General features: G+C 37.2%; 1 protein-coding gene across 3 annotated transcripts in view; it reads left to right on the top strand.

Moving 5' to 3' along the window:
- Nucleotides 1-13050: 13050 nt before the first annotated feature.
- LUZP2 (leucine zipper protein 2) overlaps nucleotides 13051-21042 on the top strand; it is a 200155-nt gene continuing 192163 nt past the window's right edge. The window contains exon 1 of one of the 3 annotated variants that reach the window (XM_009688373.2): nucleotides 13051-13411. In XM_009688373.2, the coding sequence (XP_009686668.2) occupies nucleotides 13350-13411 (62 nt within the window). In that variant the 5' untranslated portion in view covers nucleotides 13051-13349. The remainder of the gene's footprint in view (nucleotides 13412-21042) is intronic. The other 2 variants (XM_068945328.1, XM_068945329.1) reach the window with 2 other exon arrangements.

The raw sequence follows: 21042 nt of genomic DNA, 5'->3' as shown, positions 1-21042 counted from the left end.
TGTACATATTCTAAGATGGTCAGAGAAATGTCTGTACAAAGAATGTACAAAAATTTACCTGGGAATTATCTACCTGCTGGGAGTGGAAGGTGTCTGAGTTGAAGAGGAGAAGGAGGGAAGGCAGATTGTCAGCGTGAGTGTCTGTGACTTTGGTGTATCTGTGCTTCTCTGTGCTAGTATAGCTTAAAAAAAGCTAAACTTGAGGATCCTCCTCAACTTTCTGCTAACCTGATAGTATGGATAAACTAAAACATCTGTTACTTAGCTGGTATTTACAATGAGATTGTTATGCAGCTGACTAGTGGAGAGCTATGCCTTTCCAAAGAAATTACACAGGAGTGTTTATTCATGCTGCTTTGTGAGCAAAAAGACATATAGCTGGTATGTGGCTGAGAAATGTAAATGTTCAATAAAGGAGAACAGATAATGGGGGAGGAAAAAGGTCAGAAATTTTAAGTGCACGGAACTACATTTGTCATCAGTTACATGTCAGTTGCATTTGGAATAAATACTGCAGGACTGTAAGGAATATATAAGAAATACCAGTTTAAAATTGTTAGGCTAACTTTTACAATCTATACTTTTCCACAGAGCTTAATAAGGAAAAAAATGTCAAGGTTGTGAACATACAATTTCAGAATGGCTGTATTTTAAGATCACTGGGCTTCTCCAGTGATTTTTCTTTTAATTATTTATTATTACTTTTGAAAGACCTTATTCCGAAGTTTATTCCTTTCTTCAAATTTTATGTCTTGTTCCCCTCCCTGGTTGAGTAGCTTCTGATATTTGAAAGTAAGGTTGATATCCTTTTATTATCACAAGGAAAGTACTGCTATGTTGCTCGTAAGTCTGATACAGAGCACAATCTTGTCAATTGTTTTGTGGAGGCTGGGATTGCTGGCTCTATGCGTGCTGCATGGGGCTTTTTCCCAGCAAAGAACATGTAGATGCAGAGCCTCTGCAGTACGTATTAGACTTATATTATTGCTTAGCCCTGTCTGCTTCTAGTAAGAGGGAGACTGAAGATGGAGATTGAAAGCAACTTGAGTACTTCAAATCCAGCGAGGCACTTTTCTGCATATGATGGAAAACGATTTATAAAATGGGAACTTGTAGAAACTTGAACAAAACAAGTAGGTTTTCTCAAAAGGCATGTTCAAACTGGATAAAAGTATTCAGGGATATCAAACCTAAATTACAAACACTTGTATTTTGAGTAATGGTGATTTGTGTGCTGTGGGTGACCTTTGTTGCTAAGGTCTGGATCACTCAGCACTGCAGAGGAGCTTCAAAGTTGCAAATAGTTTAACTGCTCAGGAGATCCAACACCTGCTAAATGGACCTTCATTCATTGCGTTTTTGCATGAGATTATTTTTCTCATTTGCCTCATCAGAAAAATAGTGGTTTTAGTGCACAAAATCACATTATTATTCAAGTGGAATTAAGTGCTTTTGTAAGATAGGCTATCATAATGGCAGGGTTTAGCTGTTTCTAAGGCACTGTAATTAACCCTTCGTGTGAGTGTATTCAAATAGTTAGAAGGGAAAAATGTAATGAGTATGCTAGTTCTGTCTACTGTTGTATAAATGCCACCATGGTTTAGGTAAGTTAACTACTTGTCTCAGCATTTCTGCAAGTCAGGCTTGGTAAAGCTGGCTGAAATTGCAGTTCTAAGGGTTTGCACAAGGTTGGGGAAGAACAAGACCATAGTATTGTGTGTCATGATACTCGTAGATATAGGATTAAGGTTTTAAAAGACTTTCCAGTATTATTAAAAGTTCTGAAGTAGAATGACGAGCAGCTGGCTGTGTGGAAGGATGCAGATGGGGAGAAGATGATGATGGTGTTGAAGAGTTTAAAGGTCAATGTAATAAAGTTCAGAAGAGTTTAGTTGAAGGAGGAAGTCTTCCCCAAAGGAGGACAAAAAAACCAAAACGGAAGCTAACTTCCTTAAATCCTACATGTTACTATTCTCAGTCACACAGTCCATTGATTGTCAAATCAAGTTTTTGGTGAGTTTCACCTAGTCACTTACAGTGCTATACTAGATATAGTAATTAAAACTTTTGTGTGCCAGGCAGCTGGCAGACAGCTGGGGGTTTCTTTCTATTAAAATCTGTGACAGAATGAAGGCCAAATTAAGTAACTACAACAGGAAATTCTTGAATAATCCAGCATTAAAGGTCATTTAGTACAAAAGTGTAAATGTCAAAGAAAAATCCTCTCAGACCAACTTTGCTCTATGTTAATTGAGAATGCTGTTTTTGTGATTTTTCTCAGGTAAATGAGTAAACTAAAGAACACAATTTAGTGTGTACCTACTCATTAAAAATAAGGTTTATTTTTATTTAAAATTCCTGGAGTTCATAGAATTGTCCATTGTTAAATACTGTGGAGTGGGATGGGGGTGGGGGGGCATGGTGTTTAAGGGACTTTTATACGTTAGCTAATGAAAAGTGATTAGCTGAAGGATTATATCAACAGTTCTTCATTAACTAAGATATAATTTAATAATTTTCACATGATGGTCATGGTGGAGATTTAAAGTGTGATGGTTTGTCCTAGATTAACAACAAAACTCAGTGGAAAATGCACAAATAATGTATTGAGTTATTCTTTATTGCTCATTATAGCCAGTATGGATAAAAATCACCAGCCAAGAAAGTCTCTGTACAGTATAAATTACATGCTGGTAATTCTATAATCCTTTGGAAATCGTAAACAAAAGTTCTTATCACTTTCTGTCCCTTTACTGGGATATTAAATATATTGGTGTATGCTTCAATTTGAATGATTGGATTTTTGTTAATGGGTTCACACTTTGGAGAGTTTGTAAAAAAGAAAAAAGTTTGTATGGCTCACAACCTAGGTGCAAGTCTGATAGTTTAGGAAAAGACATAGAGACTGTCTTATTTAATTTAAGACTCCAGGCATAACACTTTATCCCTGCCCTCCAATAATCTGAGTCCACTCCTTCCCCAATTGCTGCTTAATTTGAAAATTACCCTCCATATGATACCCTCCGCCTTAGGCGGAGTGTGAGGCTAAAAGGTGAGCAGAAATATGTCAAAGTGCCAGTTTATTTGGGGCCAGATTATCCTACCTCATGTGGAGATCAAATAAATGATTTCTCCACAGAACCCACTATTTATGGAGAATGGGATTTGAAACCTGCATAGTTACCTGTGTAGCTGCCCTGTTACATGCTATGCTTTAATGCTGGCCTTTTCTCCATGAGGTCATTGTGATCCAGTTCATTTCTATAACAAAATAAACAAAAAAATCGTAGCACTTCTCCAGCTGTTCAGCTAATGGCCATTCCACAAGAACAGTTATGTCAGACATGCTTGCCTTTGCAAGAACCTGCATTTCTTGCAAGAAAAGCAGTGATTTCCCCCAGCACATAAGGTGACTGAAGAGAACTTGATTTTCAGCTCTGTGCTCTGCCAGGCAGTCTCTTATGTCACTCTTCTTCAATTTAGCTTTCCAGCCATTGGCACCAGTGCATTTTCCTTTTATTTCCAGTTGTGGGGAAACTAGACTAGAGAGGAGAGAAGCGAACAGTCAGAGGAACTATAGAAATGAAAGATGGTCTTTCTGTGGTATTGTTCAGTGACTTGTACTTCAATAGCCTTACAAAGGTTTCTCTTAAAAATCTCAAAGGACAGTTCCAGTCCTGAATGAGTGAAAACTCATATTTATGAATGGAAATAATAAAGCAGAAAGTTTGTTCCTGCCAAAAGAAAATATATCTATATCTATCTTCCTGGAAGGAAAAAGTATCTATCTACTTGGTTATCACAGAGTTTGTTGCAGTCATTTCAGTATCCGTGTAAGCATAAGAATTTTGAGAGGGTTTTAGAAAAGGGATCTGAGCTCTAATTTTTGATACCTCCTTTTGCTTGTTGGCATTTTGCCAAAATGAGCATGCATGAGAGTGCTTTCCACAGTTCAGAATATGCCTGCACAGATGTGTCTCTTCTGCTGTCCTTCAGCAATCTCCACATGGTGCAAGAGGACTGCTCTTTGCCTTTCTTATGTTCATCCCTGTCAGTCTTCCAGGCTTTCCAGCTGCTAATAAGCAGGCTTACGTTTTAAATTACTTCATCACACTTTTAACAGCTTTCATATTTACATAAACTGTCATATTCTATCTAAAGAAATTGGGAACGTGGCTTGGCAGCATGTTCAAACCTCTTCCTACCTCAGTTCTTCAGCAGTGGCAAGGTGAACTGGAAGGATGAAAAGCTTAAGGATTGTGCTTTTAGCCTCTGGGCTGCACTAACCTAGATTCATGGAATCGAGGACTATTTCATGAAAGGTCTCAGAGGTGACATGTGGCACACCCAACACTTGACCCAGTTCCTAATAATGGAAAAAATGATGCCTTATATGGAATTCAAAAGTTAGTGAGAAGCTGAACAAAACAAGCAGTCTTACTGTGTTATGCCACCACTTCTAAATCCTGATTTATTATTATTTTTAGCTTCTGGTTTTGGTTACTATCTGTTTGTGTGGGTGTGTGTGTGGTGTGTGTGTTTTTTTTTTTTTTTTTTTCCTTTGGATCTACAGACCAGAAGTGCCCCGGTCATACTTGTTTGTTCTGCTTGTTCTGCTCCAGTGTTACTTTCCTTTGTTGGTAACCATGCATTTGTATGAATTGTATAAGTTTTGGATCATTATCTAAACATGCACCAAATGTATATCCCACTGACAGAACGAATCAGTGACATGGTAGACTGACATGACTGCTTCAGCCTGTAGTGTTTTACTTTTTTTTTTTAAAGTGTGTGTATACATGTAAATTGTAATTGTTCCATTGAAATGATCTGCAATAATTTTAAATATGCAATTATAACATAGTGTGGCAATCACACTGATACGATGCAGCAATACTCAACAAGTTCCAATTAATTCTGTATTAATGATATTTTGATATGATTTTGATAGTAATTCTAATGCACGTCATGTCAAATAAAATTTGAATTAGAGCTACGCTTCTGTTTAGCTTTTTAAAAACTAGAATTTTTTTAATAGGGTATAACAGAAAACAGTTCAAAATATTAAGGAATTCTAACTATTTCCTCAAGGAAATGCAATTATCAGTTAGATATAGTCTTGCTTTGTGACACGTTTTTTTTTCTCCTTTTCCTCATAAAAGAGTCTGCATGTATATCACTGGTGTGAATGACAGCACACAACTTGTTCTGTTTGCAGTGCTATAAAGATACTGTAGAACACCCTCCTTTGCTCACAGTTTCTCATATGATAACCTCTATTCAGCCATGAAAGCACTATAATAATTTGTGCATTATGATACAATAGTAAAGCAAATCAAGTATAGAATGAAGTGGAAACATTCATGCCCATCATAAGTGGCTGTAACACAGATTCAGGATGATATGGTAAAAGTATTGTTTATGTGTTTGTTTTCTAAGCTGCTTGTAATTATGTCACACGTTATCTGAATCTCCTTTTATATTTACACGAGAGACTACTTATGAAGGTATTTAACAGTATTTTGTAAATATTTATTATAATGTGGGATTCCTTATAATAAGCTTAGCAATATTAATTTCTTTCTGTTCCCCCCTGCCTGCCCAGTGTTTCAGATTATTTCACAACATAAGTTCCCAGCAGATAGCTAGTGATCAAATGATGCATTATTTTATCAAAAATACCTCAGTAGACTGAGTATAAAAGTCTCAAGAGTAGTACAGCTCTGGTATTTGGAGTATCAGGATGGAGCTTCTTGTAAAGTTCAGGAGTGACAGATCCTAATGACTTGGTTGTAATAATTCTCTCTTGGATCCCATTCAATCCCATTATAGCTGAAGAAGGCCATATGCTTTGCAACTGATCTAATTGGATTTTTATTTTTATTTATCTATTTTTGTAACTGGGAATCGGTTAGAATTCACATATAATAGTGGGGAAGGAGATCTGCGCTCCATGTAAGTATAGGTATGAGCTTACATTTAGTGCTTTAGATGAATGGAGACAAGAAGGGAACCCACAAAGCTTTAGAAATCAATTTTTAAAGGTGCTGAATTCTAATCCAGGAGAGACTATTCTTTAAGGATTTTTTTCTTTTAAATCATTAAAAAAAAAAAAAAACTAGTTCATTCTTGAACAATTTCAGCCATATTTCATGTATCAAAAGAGCATTAGAAAAGTCCTCTTAAATTCCAGAAATAGTTGATTTTAAAATACACATGCATAAAACAATTTTTAGTATGCCTCTAAGATCTGTTGAACCTCATACTGCCTTTCGTTTTGAATGCATGCTGGCTTCAACAGAGTTGAATCGCGCTATGAGAAGGCAGACTTGCCTTGAGATGTCTGCTGAATATAAGCAAACCTCAGCTCTGAGATACTAAAACAGGAAATGTATTTTAAAGTCAAGGACTGTTGCCAAACCACTCGGCTTCTGAAAACGTCCTAACTCCTTCTCCAATAACCTTGGTGAATCTGGTGGCTTTGGCAATTTGGATTTCAGTTCCTATAGCTGCAGAATGAAAGAGGTCTTTGTGAGAACTTGGACCTGAAGTTCTTGTTACTGTATTGTCTAAATAAACACCACATGTTATACCAGCTACAAGTCATCAGGGATCATGTGCTTTAGAGGTATAAGGAGAGATGTTTGTAAAGGTTTCTGAAGCAGAAGCTTCCACAAATAGAAAACTCAAGTGTCAGGTTTTCTTAATAACAAGTAATGCAGGTCATTTGTAAATGATGGCGTGGATCTTGTCCTTGCATTCACATGACTTACGCAGCAAGAAGAAAAAACAGAATTGGGTTTCCTCAGTACTGTTTTCTTTCTTTTTCTCCTGTTCCTCTCTTCCCTCTCCCACACACAATTTTAACTAAATTTATGGATTAAAAACTTTAGCAGTGTTGACTCAGTTGTCAGAGGGAAGTCCAGAAATTCTCAAGTGAATTGGTTTTGCTGTTATGCTTCTATATTTCCTGAGATCCTAGGACTGCTTGTTATCCTAACTGTAGTCTTTTAAGTGGTTGGATCAAGTCTTGCAGTCATTGCTAGAATTACTGCAGTTCTAATATAATGTCAAGTGTCTGCCTTTAGTGTGCAACCAAGTTAGACAGCCCAGGTGTGTTAAGTATTTAATATGTAATCATTGCTATTTTGAATGGTTGAAAAGAAGAGCTTTCCCTGAATTAAATCAAAAAAGTTTCTTCTCTCCTGTTATACATGGTTGGGATTCTGTTTCTGTAGCCCTAAATGAAAAATCCTGAAATCCACATAAGTGGTTATTTTCTTGTGTATGTATATATGTGAGTATATACCTCTCTCAATTTACTGGGGATATATTCAGTGCTAAGTGTGTCCTACTTTCAGTGCCTGCTTTTAAAGCTTATTTTTAGTGTTTTCTGTGTTATTTTCATATGATTTATGTTGTAAAATGCTGTTTACAAGCTATCCTGTTCCCCTAGATTGTTGTCAAATGTCATCTTTCTTTAACAGAAGACAGGGGTGGACCACATGTCCTGTGAACTTTTAACAAGTTTAATTCAGGTTGAAAGGTACCTCTGGAGTCTAAGTAAATTTAAGTTAACCACATTTTTACCTTTGAGCAGGATGTTAATTATTTTAATAACCTTAATTCTGAATTTATTGGCTTTATATTTAAAAGGTGCTGCCTAGTTAAATCTTTGTAAAAGATTAAGTGAGTTTCAGAGCGACCTTTGCAGTAGCTTTTACTCAGCTCTGAAGTTTAAGCTATAATACTAGTGAGTGCTGGTAAGCATGATAGGCAGGATTTTATTTATTTATTTTTTTTCCTTGGTGCTGAAGTTAGTTAAATACTCGCCTCAGGCAGCTGCATCATTCTTTTTAGCTGTGTAGAAATGAAGATGTATGAATGCATTGTGAACTACTACTCTACTTTTGTTTTGCTCTAGGGTTATGGTATTTAAATCTATCCTTGGAAATTTACATTTCATACTTTGAAAATTGAGATAATGAAATGTCAGAATTCCTTCCAAAAATGCTTGAGAAGGTTTACTTAGCTATGTAATTCTGAATATTTCTTATGCCATAGGCATGCTTACAAGAGGTGGTAATAATATCGTATCTCATTTTTGTGAAATATACGGTCTTAAAGGAGGAATTGCTAGAACTTCTGCCAATTTTTTTTACATATTTGTCACTCATGTACATTCCTTTCTCATGCAGGCAAGTCACCAGACTTCACCATTTAGAAAAAGTGGATATCCACAATGTTTATAAAAGCATATGTCAAAGATTGAGCTGAGGTTCAGTCAGCCCAGACCTCTTATCTCAAAGTGGTTATTACTAACATATCAACTCTCAGTCAAGAGCAGCAATAATAAACTGCAGACACTAATTCTACGTGTGTATGCTGATTGTGTTTGTACATTTGGGTATGAAATATTAGGCCCAGTGCATTGAGACATTTCATGCTGAGACTTACGCTTTGACTTCCTATATTGGTAAGAATCTTTTTTCCCTTCAGTAGCTTGACAGATTTGTTCATAGTTGAATCAAATCAAGGAGCATTTCCAAAGGCAGAAAAACAGTCTACTTGAGGGAGGAAAGGAGATGGACTGGAAGAGCGGTACAAAAGAAAAAGTAGGAGAAGGAATGCTGTATCTATTTCTGAGGTTAAAGTTAAATCTTTCTTTGAGGGGAAAGAGAGAAACATGACTGGTACCCAAAGAAGGGAGACGGAATTTAAAAAGTAAGATGGAATTTTCTTAGACTATGCTTCACACTGAACTCTACCATTATATGAGAAGACCCTCCACATCCCTTTGTAGACTGAGTAAGGTGTTCCCATCCTGGTAGCTGAATCCCCATGAAAGAAAGACCTTTTGGATTTCATTGTAGTGAAGATTGCTTAAGCAGAACTTTGCTTCCGTCACCTATATTTTATACATCTTTGTAATTCTTTTGTCTATTTAGGATTTTGTGAATAAAACTTTTTTTAAACTCTTTCAGACTGATTTGAGTTTACCAGCTCCTGTTTTTCTATCCTTACACTTCTTATAAGCAGGCTGCTGGATCACTTGTATGTTAAGTTTAGCACTCCTGTGATTTTTTTCAAAAACATTAAAAGCGTACCTGGTTTAGGAACTAATGACACAAGAGGCAGAGAGGAAGTAGTCTACTAGTGGCAACATTAGCCAAACTTTTGATAAGGTAGTGGAGGGTGTAAAGGAATGAAGAGACCCAATTTCAGTTTTTCAGCCTTCTGCAAAGAAAAGAAGGGGCTCCTGCAAGTTGCTTGTCCCTTCTGCTGCTGCCTAACTAGTACTGCCCTCCCAGAATGACCCTTGCTGGCACCTCGTATACCCGAGGTCTACAATGTGTGTTAACCAACTCATAACAATTATACTTAAGAAAAGAGTACCAATGTCTGTGGCTTTGTATCTCCTCTGTTATTTAAGATGCCACTTATCATTCCTTTATTTCAGAGGTTATATTATTACTTACTTGGGAACTCAATGTGTCTTGTCCATTTAAGATATTGAAATGTAATATGTTGTACAGAGGTGCAATAAGGTATCAGGTTACCATTCTAGTTATCTATAATGGTGCTAAAGGTCAACAAAAGCGTGTGTATATTGTGTATGGGTGTGTGTATGTATATATACTATAGCATTCTCTGCACTGCAATGTTGATATATTTTTAGGGCAATGTAGCCTACTTCATAGAGCACTGGACGTGAAATCAGGGTAGTTAAGTTCCGTCCAGAGCTTTGCCTCAGTTTGTCTTTTTCACAAGTAGCAAAGTAATCAACTGTCTTTGTAAAGCACCCTGAAATGTAGCGCATGATATGTTTATCAAGTGTTTTGCTTTATTCTTCTGAAAGTGTTTTGCACAAAGTCTTGTGAAGCACTTTCAACATGTATAATTTTAGTACTCTGTAGCAAGTCAATGGTTTGCTTTGTAAGTATGTTTACAGCAACTCCTCTCTACTAGCACATGTGCTTTTGAAATAAGTGAATCTCGTATACGTCATTTCATGATTCCTTCTTTGTTACCATTATTTCCAAAGAAATCAAAATTGGGACTGTCCTTTAGCAGTTACTATGTAAACGCAGGCATAAATGCATGTCCTGTGGTGACAAGCATAAGCTTGTGCCATATTTCACAAAGAGGCTCAGTAGAATCATTTTCCTCTCCAAAGCAGGCAATGGTATACTCGCACTATCAGTTTATTTACGAGACTTGTGTCTTTTGGCATTTCAAAAATAAAATAGTAGCTTTTCCTTTGAGTTGTGTAGTAACAGTTCCATTGTTTTCTCCTTATTTATATTTATACCATGCAGTTCTTTCTAAAAGAACATGCTAAACTAGCAGTAATTTTTTAATGAGACTATGAATAAATTTCAACCAGGAAAGGGAAACCATTAATTACAGGAGTGAAAATAACATATTTAAGAGTTCTGCATGTCTGAGGTCTTCATATAGAAATATTTCTCTCTGAGGTCTTTTAAGTTATTATACATAAATGTTTGATCTTGCTTTCAGTGTACTCAACACTAAACAAATAGACTATTCTGTGCGAGTCTAGCAAAATCTAAAAACAGTTCCCTCTTTGGTATTAATAGATGCTTCTTTTCTCAAGATTCACATCACTGCTATTAACGTGCATCTTTTCCTTTTAAAAAAAAAAAAGGAATAGAAGGCTCAAAATCAAGCTGAATTACTTGTGTTGGAGAAGGAGGATGCCTTTTTACGTCTTCAGGTAAAGAGCTTGAGCATAACCAAATCTAACAATAGTAGCATTTAAAAGAAGTGTCAGTCAGATACATTATAGTAGAATTTTGCCTCTAAAAAATGCAGATTTTTCTTGTTTGCCCTACCTGCATTTACGGCTGAATGCTTCTCTCTACAGTAACACAATTTTGTCTGTGCATATCTTAACCTTTAGGGTTGCACTTGCTTCAATCCTGGATTAGCCACTTCTGCGGTGTCCTAATGGCCTGGCTGTGCGCAGGCCTTGTCAAGTGGTTTGAGACACTTCTCCCCTCCCCCCCATTTTCATATTTCCAGTCATGAGGGGAGGGGGTCTTGCTGCCAACCCTTTTGCGCTGAGCCCTTGTGGAGCCCATACACTGAGACAGTCTTCATAGGGTACTCAGATCTGAGCATAACTAAGGTAGCAGTGTCGGAAAGCACAAGAGGTTGCCATGTTCAGTCAGTTCTGATCAGAAAGGAGAAATTATACAAGGAATGGTGACGTGGTGTCCGTGTGATATATCGCTATTCTGGTTGCAGACGACCTGCACCGAACTCGCTAAGCCTCCTGAGGAGTTGTGCTCTCCTATGAAAGCCTGGTGAAAACCTTGAGAAGAAACCAGGACTTAGCAGTAGAACCCCTTTCCCACCCTCTGATTCCCCCAAAAGCAGCAGAACAGAAATAAAATTCAAAAATAATTCCTCAACTTCTAGAAGTCTGAGTTTTCTTAAACTCACTGAGCAAATTGGGCATGGTTTGCTCCTCTGCACCAGAGCCTACTTCATTTTATTTTTATTTTATCTACATATGTGTATATAAAGTAAAGATGGGAGAAGTATTAGCTTGACATATGGCCAAGACATAGCCTAGAAAGGTTGGCTTTTTATGGATGAAAAAATGACAAGCTGACTGCACTTTTTACGACCTTTTTACTATTCTATCATAAGTATCCATGGTAACATGACTGTTTCTTTCATGCTGGTATGTAGCATCAAAATAACAGGAAATGCTGATTTAAGTTAATGTGGTTGAATGGAATTTGCTTCCAGGTGTACTGAAAAAAAAGCTGTAGTAGGGACATAAGGACAAGGATTCATAAATGCATTAATTTATTTGTTCTTGGCTATGTATGTTGCCTTTCTTTTTTGTGCTTTTCCTCCATCTCACTTTATCATTGAACAAAGTATGATTTAATTTATTATTTCTATTTGTATGCCATCTGAATGCCTTATTAAGGGTCAGTGCGATATTCAAAAAGGTTTCTGTTCATTGCGAACAGTGAATGCACTGTTTGCATTGATGGAATCCAGTATTAATCCTCAGAAGACAACTCAATGCAACGATACGTTGGCCAAACTATCAAAACTTCTTTTATGCATGGGATGTGCATTGTAACTTGTGGGTTCCTTTCACATGATCAGTTAAGCCTGCTGCTAAAACCTTCTCTTGTAATGATTATGCCTAATGCATTTGTAGAGAAAGTTTCTTTATATATACATATATATATATAAAACATATTACATACAAGGATACTTCTTGTTTAAAAAGAGGTACTTTCATAGGTTAGAAAGAATATATTATCTTACCTGCACTTGTGTATGCTTCTTGCGTATCAAGTCACTTCTGGGTTTAATTTCTGACTGAAGTTTAGAAAAAAGCAAAACTTCATTCATAACCAGATGAACTTCACTTGTGACTAAGTTGGGAATGCTTAGATGCTGAAAGCATCTCTAACAACCACTGTTTTAATTAAATCAAGATTAAGATCAGACAAAATATAAACCTGAAAAGCAGGGAAAAAGAAAATCTTAACTTGCCCTGAAGGTCTTATGAATTGCTTCTGGTGGTTAAGGGTTTGTAGAGATGACATCAGTGTTTAAAAATACCATTTTGGAAGCTATTTCTGCTTTTATCTTCAACTTGATGTGGTACTGGATAGTATGAATATCTGATTGAAACAGTAACTTTTGAATTCCTGCTTTGCAGAAATAATACCTTTCCCAGATCTCATGTGTCAGGCTGATTTGCAACTTGACATGTACTTGGAACAAAAATACTAAGATCCTGCCTCTTGGCAAGGATCCTGACAAGGCATCTTGTACAGATTTCCTCCAACCAAATAGAATGACTCTAACTACAGAATACTGGTGTGTGTTATTTGGGCAGTTTTATCTTTGTTTGGCAGAGGAGTGTGTCCAGTATGCTCTCCTGTAAGCTCAGAGCGAAGTGCCGACCCCAGTGTTCTCTCACCTCCCTGGGTGCCGCTTACACGGCTAGTTGTAACAAACCCATCAGGACATCAATAGAGTCACTGTGTTGAATAATCACAGGCGATCGGGCTGTAGGCTTGCAGCAGCAGCAGCTCCGCTGCCTAGTGACATCACTCCTGAAGCTCAAATCCCACTCTAAGCTCCCTTCATTAGCCGTCTTGTTGGTCTGTCTGCTCTTACAGAGCCACGGACCCCCGCACACCCGAGCAGGCAGCTTCCCAGGCGAGGCTTGGGCAATTGGAAGCCACTGGGGGGAAGAGACGGAGCAGGAGAGAGACAGAGAGAGGGAGGAAGAGACGGTGTGAAGAGGCTAGTGAGAAGCAGAAACACAACACACAAGCCACAGTATGAAATTCATCTCTGCTTATTACTTGCTGCCTCTTTTCCCTGCGCTGGTCTTTTGCTCTAGGTGAGTACAGAGCTGTTTTGCTTAGAGTTGTCATGCGTTGTCTGCTGTTTATTCTTCATTTAGATCTAATGTTCTCAAGAGAAAAAAAATACTGATTTCAGCTTCTACTATAGTAGTAAGTTTAGAGAGTAGGTATGTTTTCTAGCGCCGATCCTGATCTCCCGCCCCCCCCCCCCCCCCCGCCCCATCCAAGAGATAGTCTTTTCCTTGGTCCTTCTAGGCTTTCTTTATGATTTAAAAGGGTGGCTCTTCTGTATGTTGATATGTTGACCTAGAGCTCCTGTGATGAAACAAGACAGTTTACAAGTGTAAGCTTCGTACATACAGCAGCAATAGCAGATAGATTCTATTCCATTGGAAATAAGCTGAAGAGCTGAAACTGAACATACTAACACTGTCCTTTACAGAGCATTTAAAAAAAAAAAAAAGAACACTTGAACAATCTAATTTCAGTTTAGGCTTTTATAACTGAGTATAAATCTAGGGCTTACCTTTTCTGCTGTGAAATACAGGTGAGATATTGCAGTGGTATTTGAATGCCAAGAAACATGTTTAAAAGTTACTGCAATTCAGAAGCGTTGCTGTCTGTGCATGTATAATAAATCATTAGGAAAATATGAACAAAATGTATTGCAGCTTAAAAAGAAAACCTGGTCTGACTATGCAGCGTTCTGATAAGATAATGTGTATTGCACACTTTTCCTCAGAGGTAGTATATTCTCTATGCTGTAGACATAGCATGTTCAGCAGAGATAAAGCTGAAATGCTCTATCACATTTTCTTGTTCACAGATGGGAAGTTAATAGTGGGTACAGGGTAGGGATGTTACGGTGAAGATATTCTAATCACACTGCTGTCAGTTCAGGCCTTTTTACTTTCAGTAATCAGCAAATCAAACCCAATTTTAACCATGGTATTTCATTTCTGTGCTAGTAATAGGTACCCTATAAACTCTGAAGTTCCTAAATATATGCATGAGCATTTTGCAGGGAAACTTGTCCATTCATTATTCTTGGTCTCCTGCTATAGAATTCCCATTGAAGACCTTTTTTTGCAGGGACACTTCATGTTTTAAGCTCAAATTGTTCACTGAGTTTTAAAAAAAAGCAAGGTGTAGCAGAAGCACCTCTCTCTGCGTTCTCAAACGTGGGCAAATGATAACTGTAAATATCTGTGAACGGGAAAAGGCCAGAATGAAGGGAGAAGTCAGGAGTGACTTCAATTATTTCACTCCTCTGAGTTGTTGTTTTTCTTGGGGCTTATTTCTTTGTAAAATTGTTGATTTAGAGACTCTGTAGTGCCAATATGAATCACTCCAGTGCTCTTTGAAATATAAAACTCAGGAAAATTGTAACGTATTGTGATTCAATAATAATCCTTTTTGATTTAATAAGTAGTCTAAGGAAATAGTCGCTAGCAGTGAAGTGCGAAACTTCCTGTCAGTTCAGACTAATAATTTTACATTCATTTACAAGTGATACATTCTTTGCTAAATTGTACCAGAAGGGAGGAAACGTCAAGCCAGCTTTTGCAGTTGCAAGTTTGCATCTTGCATGGACTTCTACAGATTAAAATGTGGTGAAAAGAAATGTGGAAAACTACTAAAATTTTCACATTTCATTGGGTTTTTTGACATGTATTACACACTGATTTAATTTTTAGGGGACTAAACTGGGACAAGAGATCTGGTGTAAAGCTCCCGAAGCAGGTGTCTGTCATCTTCCTGAAGAAAATAGTCCACATATAGAAAAATATGACTGTAGCTCATTCTTAATGGTTTTAAAAGATTTCACGCCCCCTGCCCCCCCTGAAAGTTGGACAAAGTATGAATGAGTTGAAGGTGGCATGCAAATACTAATTATGAACAGTGTGACACTAAGGAGTTTGTATGTTTTCATAAGGGTATAATTTTCTGTGATGCATGATGACTTACACTCAGGTAACTGAAAGATGAAAACGATCAACTTGAGAGAGAAATTTCAGTTGAAATTTCAGTTAAAATTCTACACAAGTACAGCATGTGTTGTAAAAGGAAGTTTTGCTTTTGATATCAGATTGGTCATCCTGTTAAAAATAAAACTGAAACTCTACAGTAGAGCTGGTGATACATAAAAGTCCTGATATGATGGACTGTTCTCTTGAGCAGTTGTTTTCAAAAGTCACTTAATTTTAACTGCCTATCTAGAACATTTTTCAACAGTGCATGATAGAAGTTTAAAAAAAATGATACAGTGCTATCAATATGCCATCTACCGGAAAAAGATTATGCTTTAATCTCCTTCAGCAGAAGGCAGTTCTGGCTCTGGCAGTTAGCATTTCTATAAACATATGGTTAATGCATCAACTGGAAACCAGAAAACCTGCAGGTCTGCAGGAGCAGTTGCCTTTGCAAAAAGCAGGATCTATTATCCTGCTGTGTGAAATTGCTTAGCTAAGATAAAGCAGCAGCCACCTCAAGGGGCAGTAAGTTTCCTATCATGAATGATGGGTTTTTTTCCCCCATGTTTTTTTCCTTTCGAAGTACATTCTTGTTAAGTTGTTACAGAAGCAAGGTTATCTTCCTTTAATACATTTTTTGGTGTTGAAATCAATGGGCAATGACTGAGGTGGGACAGCTACTTGCCCCCTCACACACACACCTTGTCGTGTAGTGATGTCCCCTTCTTTGCGTCGTATTATGATTATAGTTTCAGAAGACCTCAGCAAGTTGTCTTCAAGCCTAATTGTAAACCAATATGAACTGATGAATTGAACAGTGTTCACACAGCATGTTGACTTTTCTCCTTATTTTACAGTGTTAAAAGGGGGAAAAACAAACAGCTATCACTTTTAAGATTCAGTGTTCATTATTAACTTCTGATATTCAGTGCTTTATGTAGCTAACATCTCAACATAGTCTAAACCCACATGCACAAACCGCATGTCCACCAAATTGCACAAAGCTAATATTTTTGAAATTAACCATTTTTCCTATATGATTTAAATTTGGTTTTAGTGCTTCTTTGAGCACCAGTGGTCACCCTAAATCATATTTCCAGTTGGTTGTAGTACCAAGGAAGTAAGAGGCCCGTGTTGTTCATTCAGTTAGTTAAATGTGTATTTCAATGAAATGAGTACAATTTACTGCTCTAAAATCAGTCTCATTTACCAAAAAAAAAAAAAAGAAAAGAAAAAGAAAAAACCTAAGGGGAGCAAAGCTTTGAAGGTGAAATGAACTTGGGACAAACTATCCTGAAGTTTGTGTGTGTTTCCATGTCCATCTTTATATTCCCTTAGACTTCTCATTTTTGGCAGATCTGATAGATAAAATGGTTTTGTACGTGTTGTTCTGAAACTCCCCCCCCACCCTTCTTCTGTTGCATCAATGAGCTTTGTCAGAAGTGAGTTCCATTGTAGCGAGTGCTCTGTAAGTGCGTGTAAGCGCTGGGCCTGATTCTGCAGCTGGCTGCGTGTGTGATCTTGGACTCCTAAGCGTTCTGACTGGAAAATACATATTTACAGGGGGGTGCACCTGCATGAAATTATTCATTTGGGTCAGTAACCGAGCTCTGCAACCCAAATTACCTTGTCTAATGAGACTTGCCTATGTTTAGCTAAAAGCACCTCTTTCCAAATATTACTTGAACATTACTATTGAAGGGCAAAATTCTTAAGTTTTTGATTGCCAATGATTTTTTTCCCAAATCCTCAGTCCTTATCAGAAGCCTGATACAAAGTGAAGCTTTTTGTTTTTTTTCCTATGATAATGGACTCTTTCCTGTCCACACACAAAATGTGAGAGAGCCTTAACACTTTGAACAATTTGACTGCAACATATTTTTATAGTTGAGAACAGACCCATAAACCCAACAGGATGCAGTTTAATAACAATAATAACATTACTACTACAGCAACTCATTAAATGAATGTACAAATAACAGGGCTGTAAAAGACAGAACTTGCATTATTTTAATGGCAATGAAATGGCTGGTAGTATTTATTTATTTATTTTTCTAATAGTACAGTTCACTGGCAAGCATATTAAATTGTTGTTACAAAGCAATATGTAATTTAGTGGCATCAGAAGAGATGCCATCTCTGTGCTTCATTGCAGGATAAAAGTGGTGTGTGCGTTTCTGGGAGGTGGATGTTGCCTAGTGAAGCTATGGGTTTTGATCTGTTGTGCATCTGTCTCTGGAAGTGATAGAAGTATCCTGAATTCCATTTACCTTATAAAACACGACAAGCTGATTCAAATGATTGCTTTTTCCCTGGGGATGTTTTTAAGTTCAACTATATTCTTCCTAACATTTGGTAGATTTGGTTACTATTTTTTTTAAGGGATATGAAAATACTAATATCTTTTCCCTCCTCTCAGATAAAGCTACTTGAAGTACTCCAAAATCTGGGAAAGTAAAGGTGAACGTCACTGATATTAGTATAATGAGTTTAAAAAAAAAGTTTGAAAATTCTTGTTTCCAGTTCTTAAACTCGCATTTTAGAAACCCTTTGGGCTATAATTGGATCTTGAAAGTGACTATATCTCGTTAAGACATCTATGAATGTAGAGGAACCCTGGCCCTGTCCTAGATTTTGAAGTGGAAGAACAAGACTTGCTGTGTGTCGATACCCTGAGCTGCAGCCGCTCTATTGCTATGTGCTCCAGCAGGTAGCCAAAGGTGATTCTCCTTTTTGAAATCTCAGGCTGATACAGCAGTGTCCGTCCTTCCGCCCATGCTTGAAGATGAATTCTGCAGCCACAGTTTGACGTAGACTATTCCTTTAGCAGAAAAGAGCATGAGCTTTTGCTGTAGGGTTGGTGAATAACAGACTGTCTTAATATTGTTCTTTCTAAATTCCTTCAGAAATACAGGGGCATTAACTCTTATCATTTATGTCTCCTGCTTAGAATTCCTTTCACACTTACTTTTGCTCTCCGAGTTTTCTGGGTTGTAAAAGCGTTCTGATTTCTATCAAACTGGAAAATGATGCATGTTCAGGTAATGGTTTGTAAGGACTTCTGTTAGAGGTACAGTTACTTCCTTCTGGCGGAAGTTTTGAGCCGCAGCGGTATGAAAAAGAAAGGTGCAGGCAGTAGAGACAGCACCTGCTTCTCCTTCTGCCCTCACCAGGCCCACAGCCTCGCGGGGTGGGTGCTGCACTGTGAAACTGGCCATGGCAAAACCAAGTCCCTGCTGGTAGCACCAGGGCCATTGCCAACCATACCGCCTCCGAGTACTCAACCATGTCTGAGCTGCAGACTGCAGTGCAGAAGCTAGTTTGGGAATCTCTATACTGTATTGTAGTTGTTTTCCCCCTAAATATATACACATAAATATATATAAGATATATATATATATAAATATATGTTTATATTCTTGTGTGTCTGTGTGTGTATATAAATATATATATATCTATGTCATATGGTTAATGCTAGCCTTATTACGTAATGAATTGCTTCTCCATGTTTGTGGTGTTTCTTGCACATTAGAACAACCACACATTTATTTTACCTTTTTGCCTTGCATTTAGGGAGCAGGAGGAGGAAAAAATATTTGCGGAAGTTTAAATTTTGGTGTTTTCTTCCCCCTTGCCCCCTTCTGATGATGATGAGGCTAATTTCTAGTTAAGAATGACAGCCATGGGAATGGTATGCTTTAAATATTTTATTCCAGAAAAGAAGGTAAGGTAGCAAAGCGCTTCTTGAGTTTAAACCTGACAACCTAAATTAGACATAGAGAAAGTCTTTCTCAGTTTGGCCAGAAATACAACAAAACAGATTATTGTCTGATATTTTATCACTTATGTTGCTGGTCTCTGGAATCTGAAAGGAGAAAGAAGAAATACAAGCACAGGAAGTGAGGAAAGGACGCTGCTATAAACATTTCTAACCTTCAAGAAAAAGACTGACTTTTAGACTTGATCCAATTTACAGTTAACTTTTTTCTTGAAGTTCTATGTAATCTCAAATAAGTCTTGAAGCTCTCTAGAATTAGCTCTTACAATGCAGTAGAACAGTTGGACTTCTGCTTGTTATGCTATATATAATGCACTTCTGCCCAGGAGAATTAAAATTACTTTTGGCTTTTTTGATGTGTTCTTTGTGATCAAAGAATTTCTAGATGATATCTAGTACTGACACTTTTCTGTTTCTTTCTCATTTATTAATTTATTACTGGGACTGACTGTAAAGAGATCTTAAATTAAATTTGTAATCCCTCTTTCTGTGAGAATGTAGGTTTGGTATCGCTTCTATATATTTAGCAGAAACCAGTTCCCAGTTAGTAATGTTTACAATGTATCACTCTGCAGACACATAAATTGCATTTATGCAACTTGTCAAGAATAGTGTTTGCCTATTTTGCACAATGGGTGTGCCAGCTGTCTTGTAAGGGTCAGTACTGTAAACTTTCTCTGTATGAAAGACAAGTAAAATATGTTTGTCAGAATATTTCATACCAGTCCTCATCTTAATCTTGTTCTAAGGTTTCAGATGTATATTTCCTACTTCAAACATATCAGAGTAGCAAATGCCTTTTTTGTGAGATACTAAGTCAGTCTGATGTTGCATCAAATACCAGTTCTTATGCGTACTACTTCAATTTTTTTCTTCCTTTCCTTTTTGCTGTTACTTACCCATCTTCCCCCTTACCTAATGCTGCTCATATGTTTATTAATCTTTACTTTTGCTACATGTTATCTTAGTAACACTTTTTAGTGTTTCCTCTGAAATCTCTGTTGCTGGATTTGCTGAGAAATCAATATATATTATTTTATTAAGCTGAAGAAACAGGTGTGTGGAATTTCCCAATACCTTTCTCATCAGTATTGACTGATAACTCCTATGGATAGGGGGAGTGCAGTGAAATGTCAAATTTCTGTCATATTTTGTCTCAGCTCTATCTTAGGAAGATTATGCTATTATGCTGCTAGTTGGTGCATCTTACCCAAGTTAATACTTCCAGCCATTTACATACTGTTATTGTTGTAACTTATGAATGCTCAAAGTGTGCCAATTTAGGCTTATGACTGTCATGTAGGGTAGAGGCAAAGTAGGGAAGTGGAAGCAGATTAAAAAACTGATTCATCCGCTGCCACACAAATCACAGTATTTGGAAAACAGAGTGCATATTTGCAGAATGCTATCTAATCGCAGAACTAGTATCTTTCCCTTCTAATTGCAGATCCAACTGCAGCAAATCATTCTTTTACCTTCTTAATATGAAATTTTTCCAGGCTGCCACACTTTTACCAAATGGTGTGTGTTATTGTTGGCTTCAGTGCTAATATCTTGTCACCTAGAGAGCATCAAAGTACCTTCTATTAAAATGTTAGGCAAACATAGGTTTATGAAGGGATACAATCTCTGTAACCTCACTGTATTATAACTTTTTCATATTTTCAGTAGCTGTTATGGCTTTTTATAAAACTTAGTTTGGTGGCGGAAGCGAGGGGGACATCACCTAGCATTACAGGTGGTAAACAAAATGTGATTGTTTACTTAGTGGTAAGTGGTATGTACTAAGTAATGTGGTAGATGGATTCACATTACTTGATGCTGCGTTTCAGGTGTTTCTATGACTGTGAATGATAACAGAGGCAGGTGATGTGCCTGTGTATCGCAGAGTTACTTAGTGAACCAGAAGACCTAG

The sequence above is a fragment of the Struthio camelus genome, chromosome 5 (genome assembly GCF_040807025.1).
Source record: "Struthio camelus isolate bStrCam1 chromosome 5, bStrCam1.hap1, whole genome shotgun sequence".
Lineage (NCBI taxonomy): Eukaryota > Metazoa > Chordata > Aves > Struthioniformes > Struthionidae > Struthio > Struthio camelus.
This window is presented reverse-complemented; position numbering and strand designations above follow the sequence as displayed.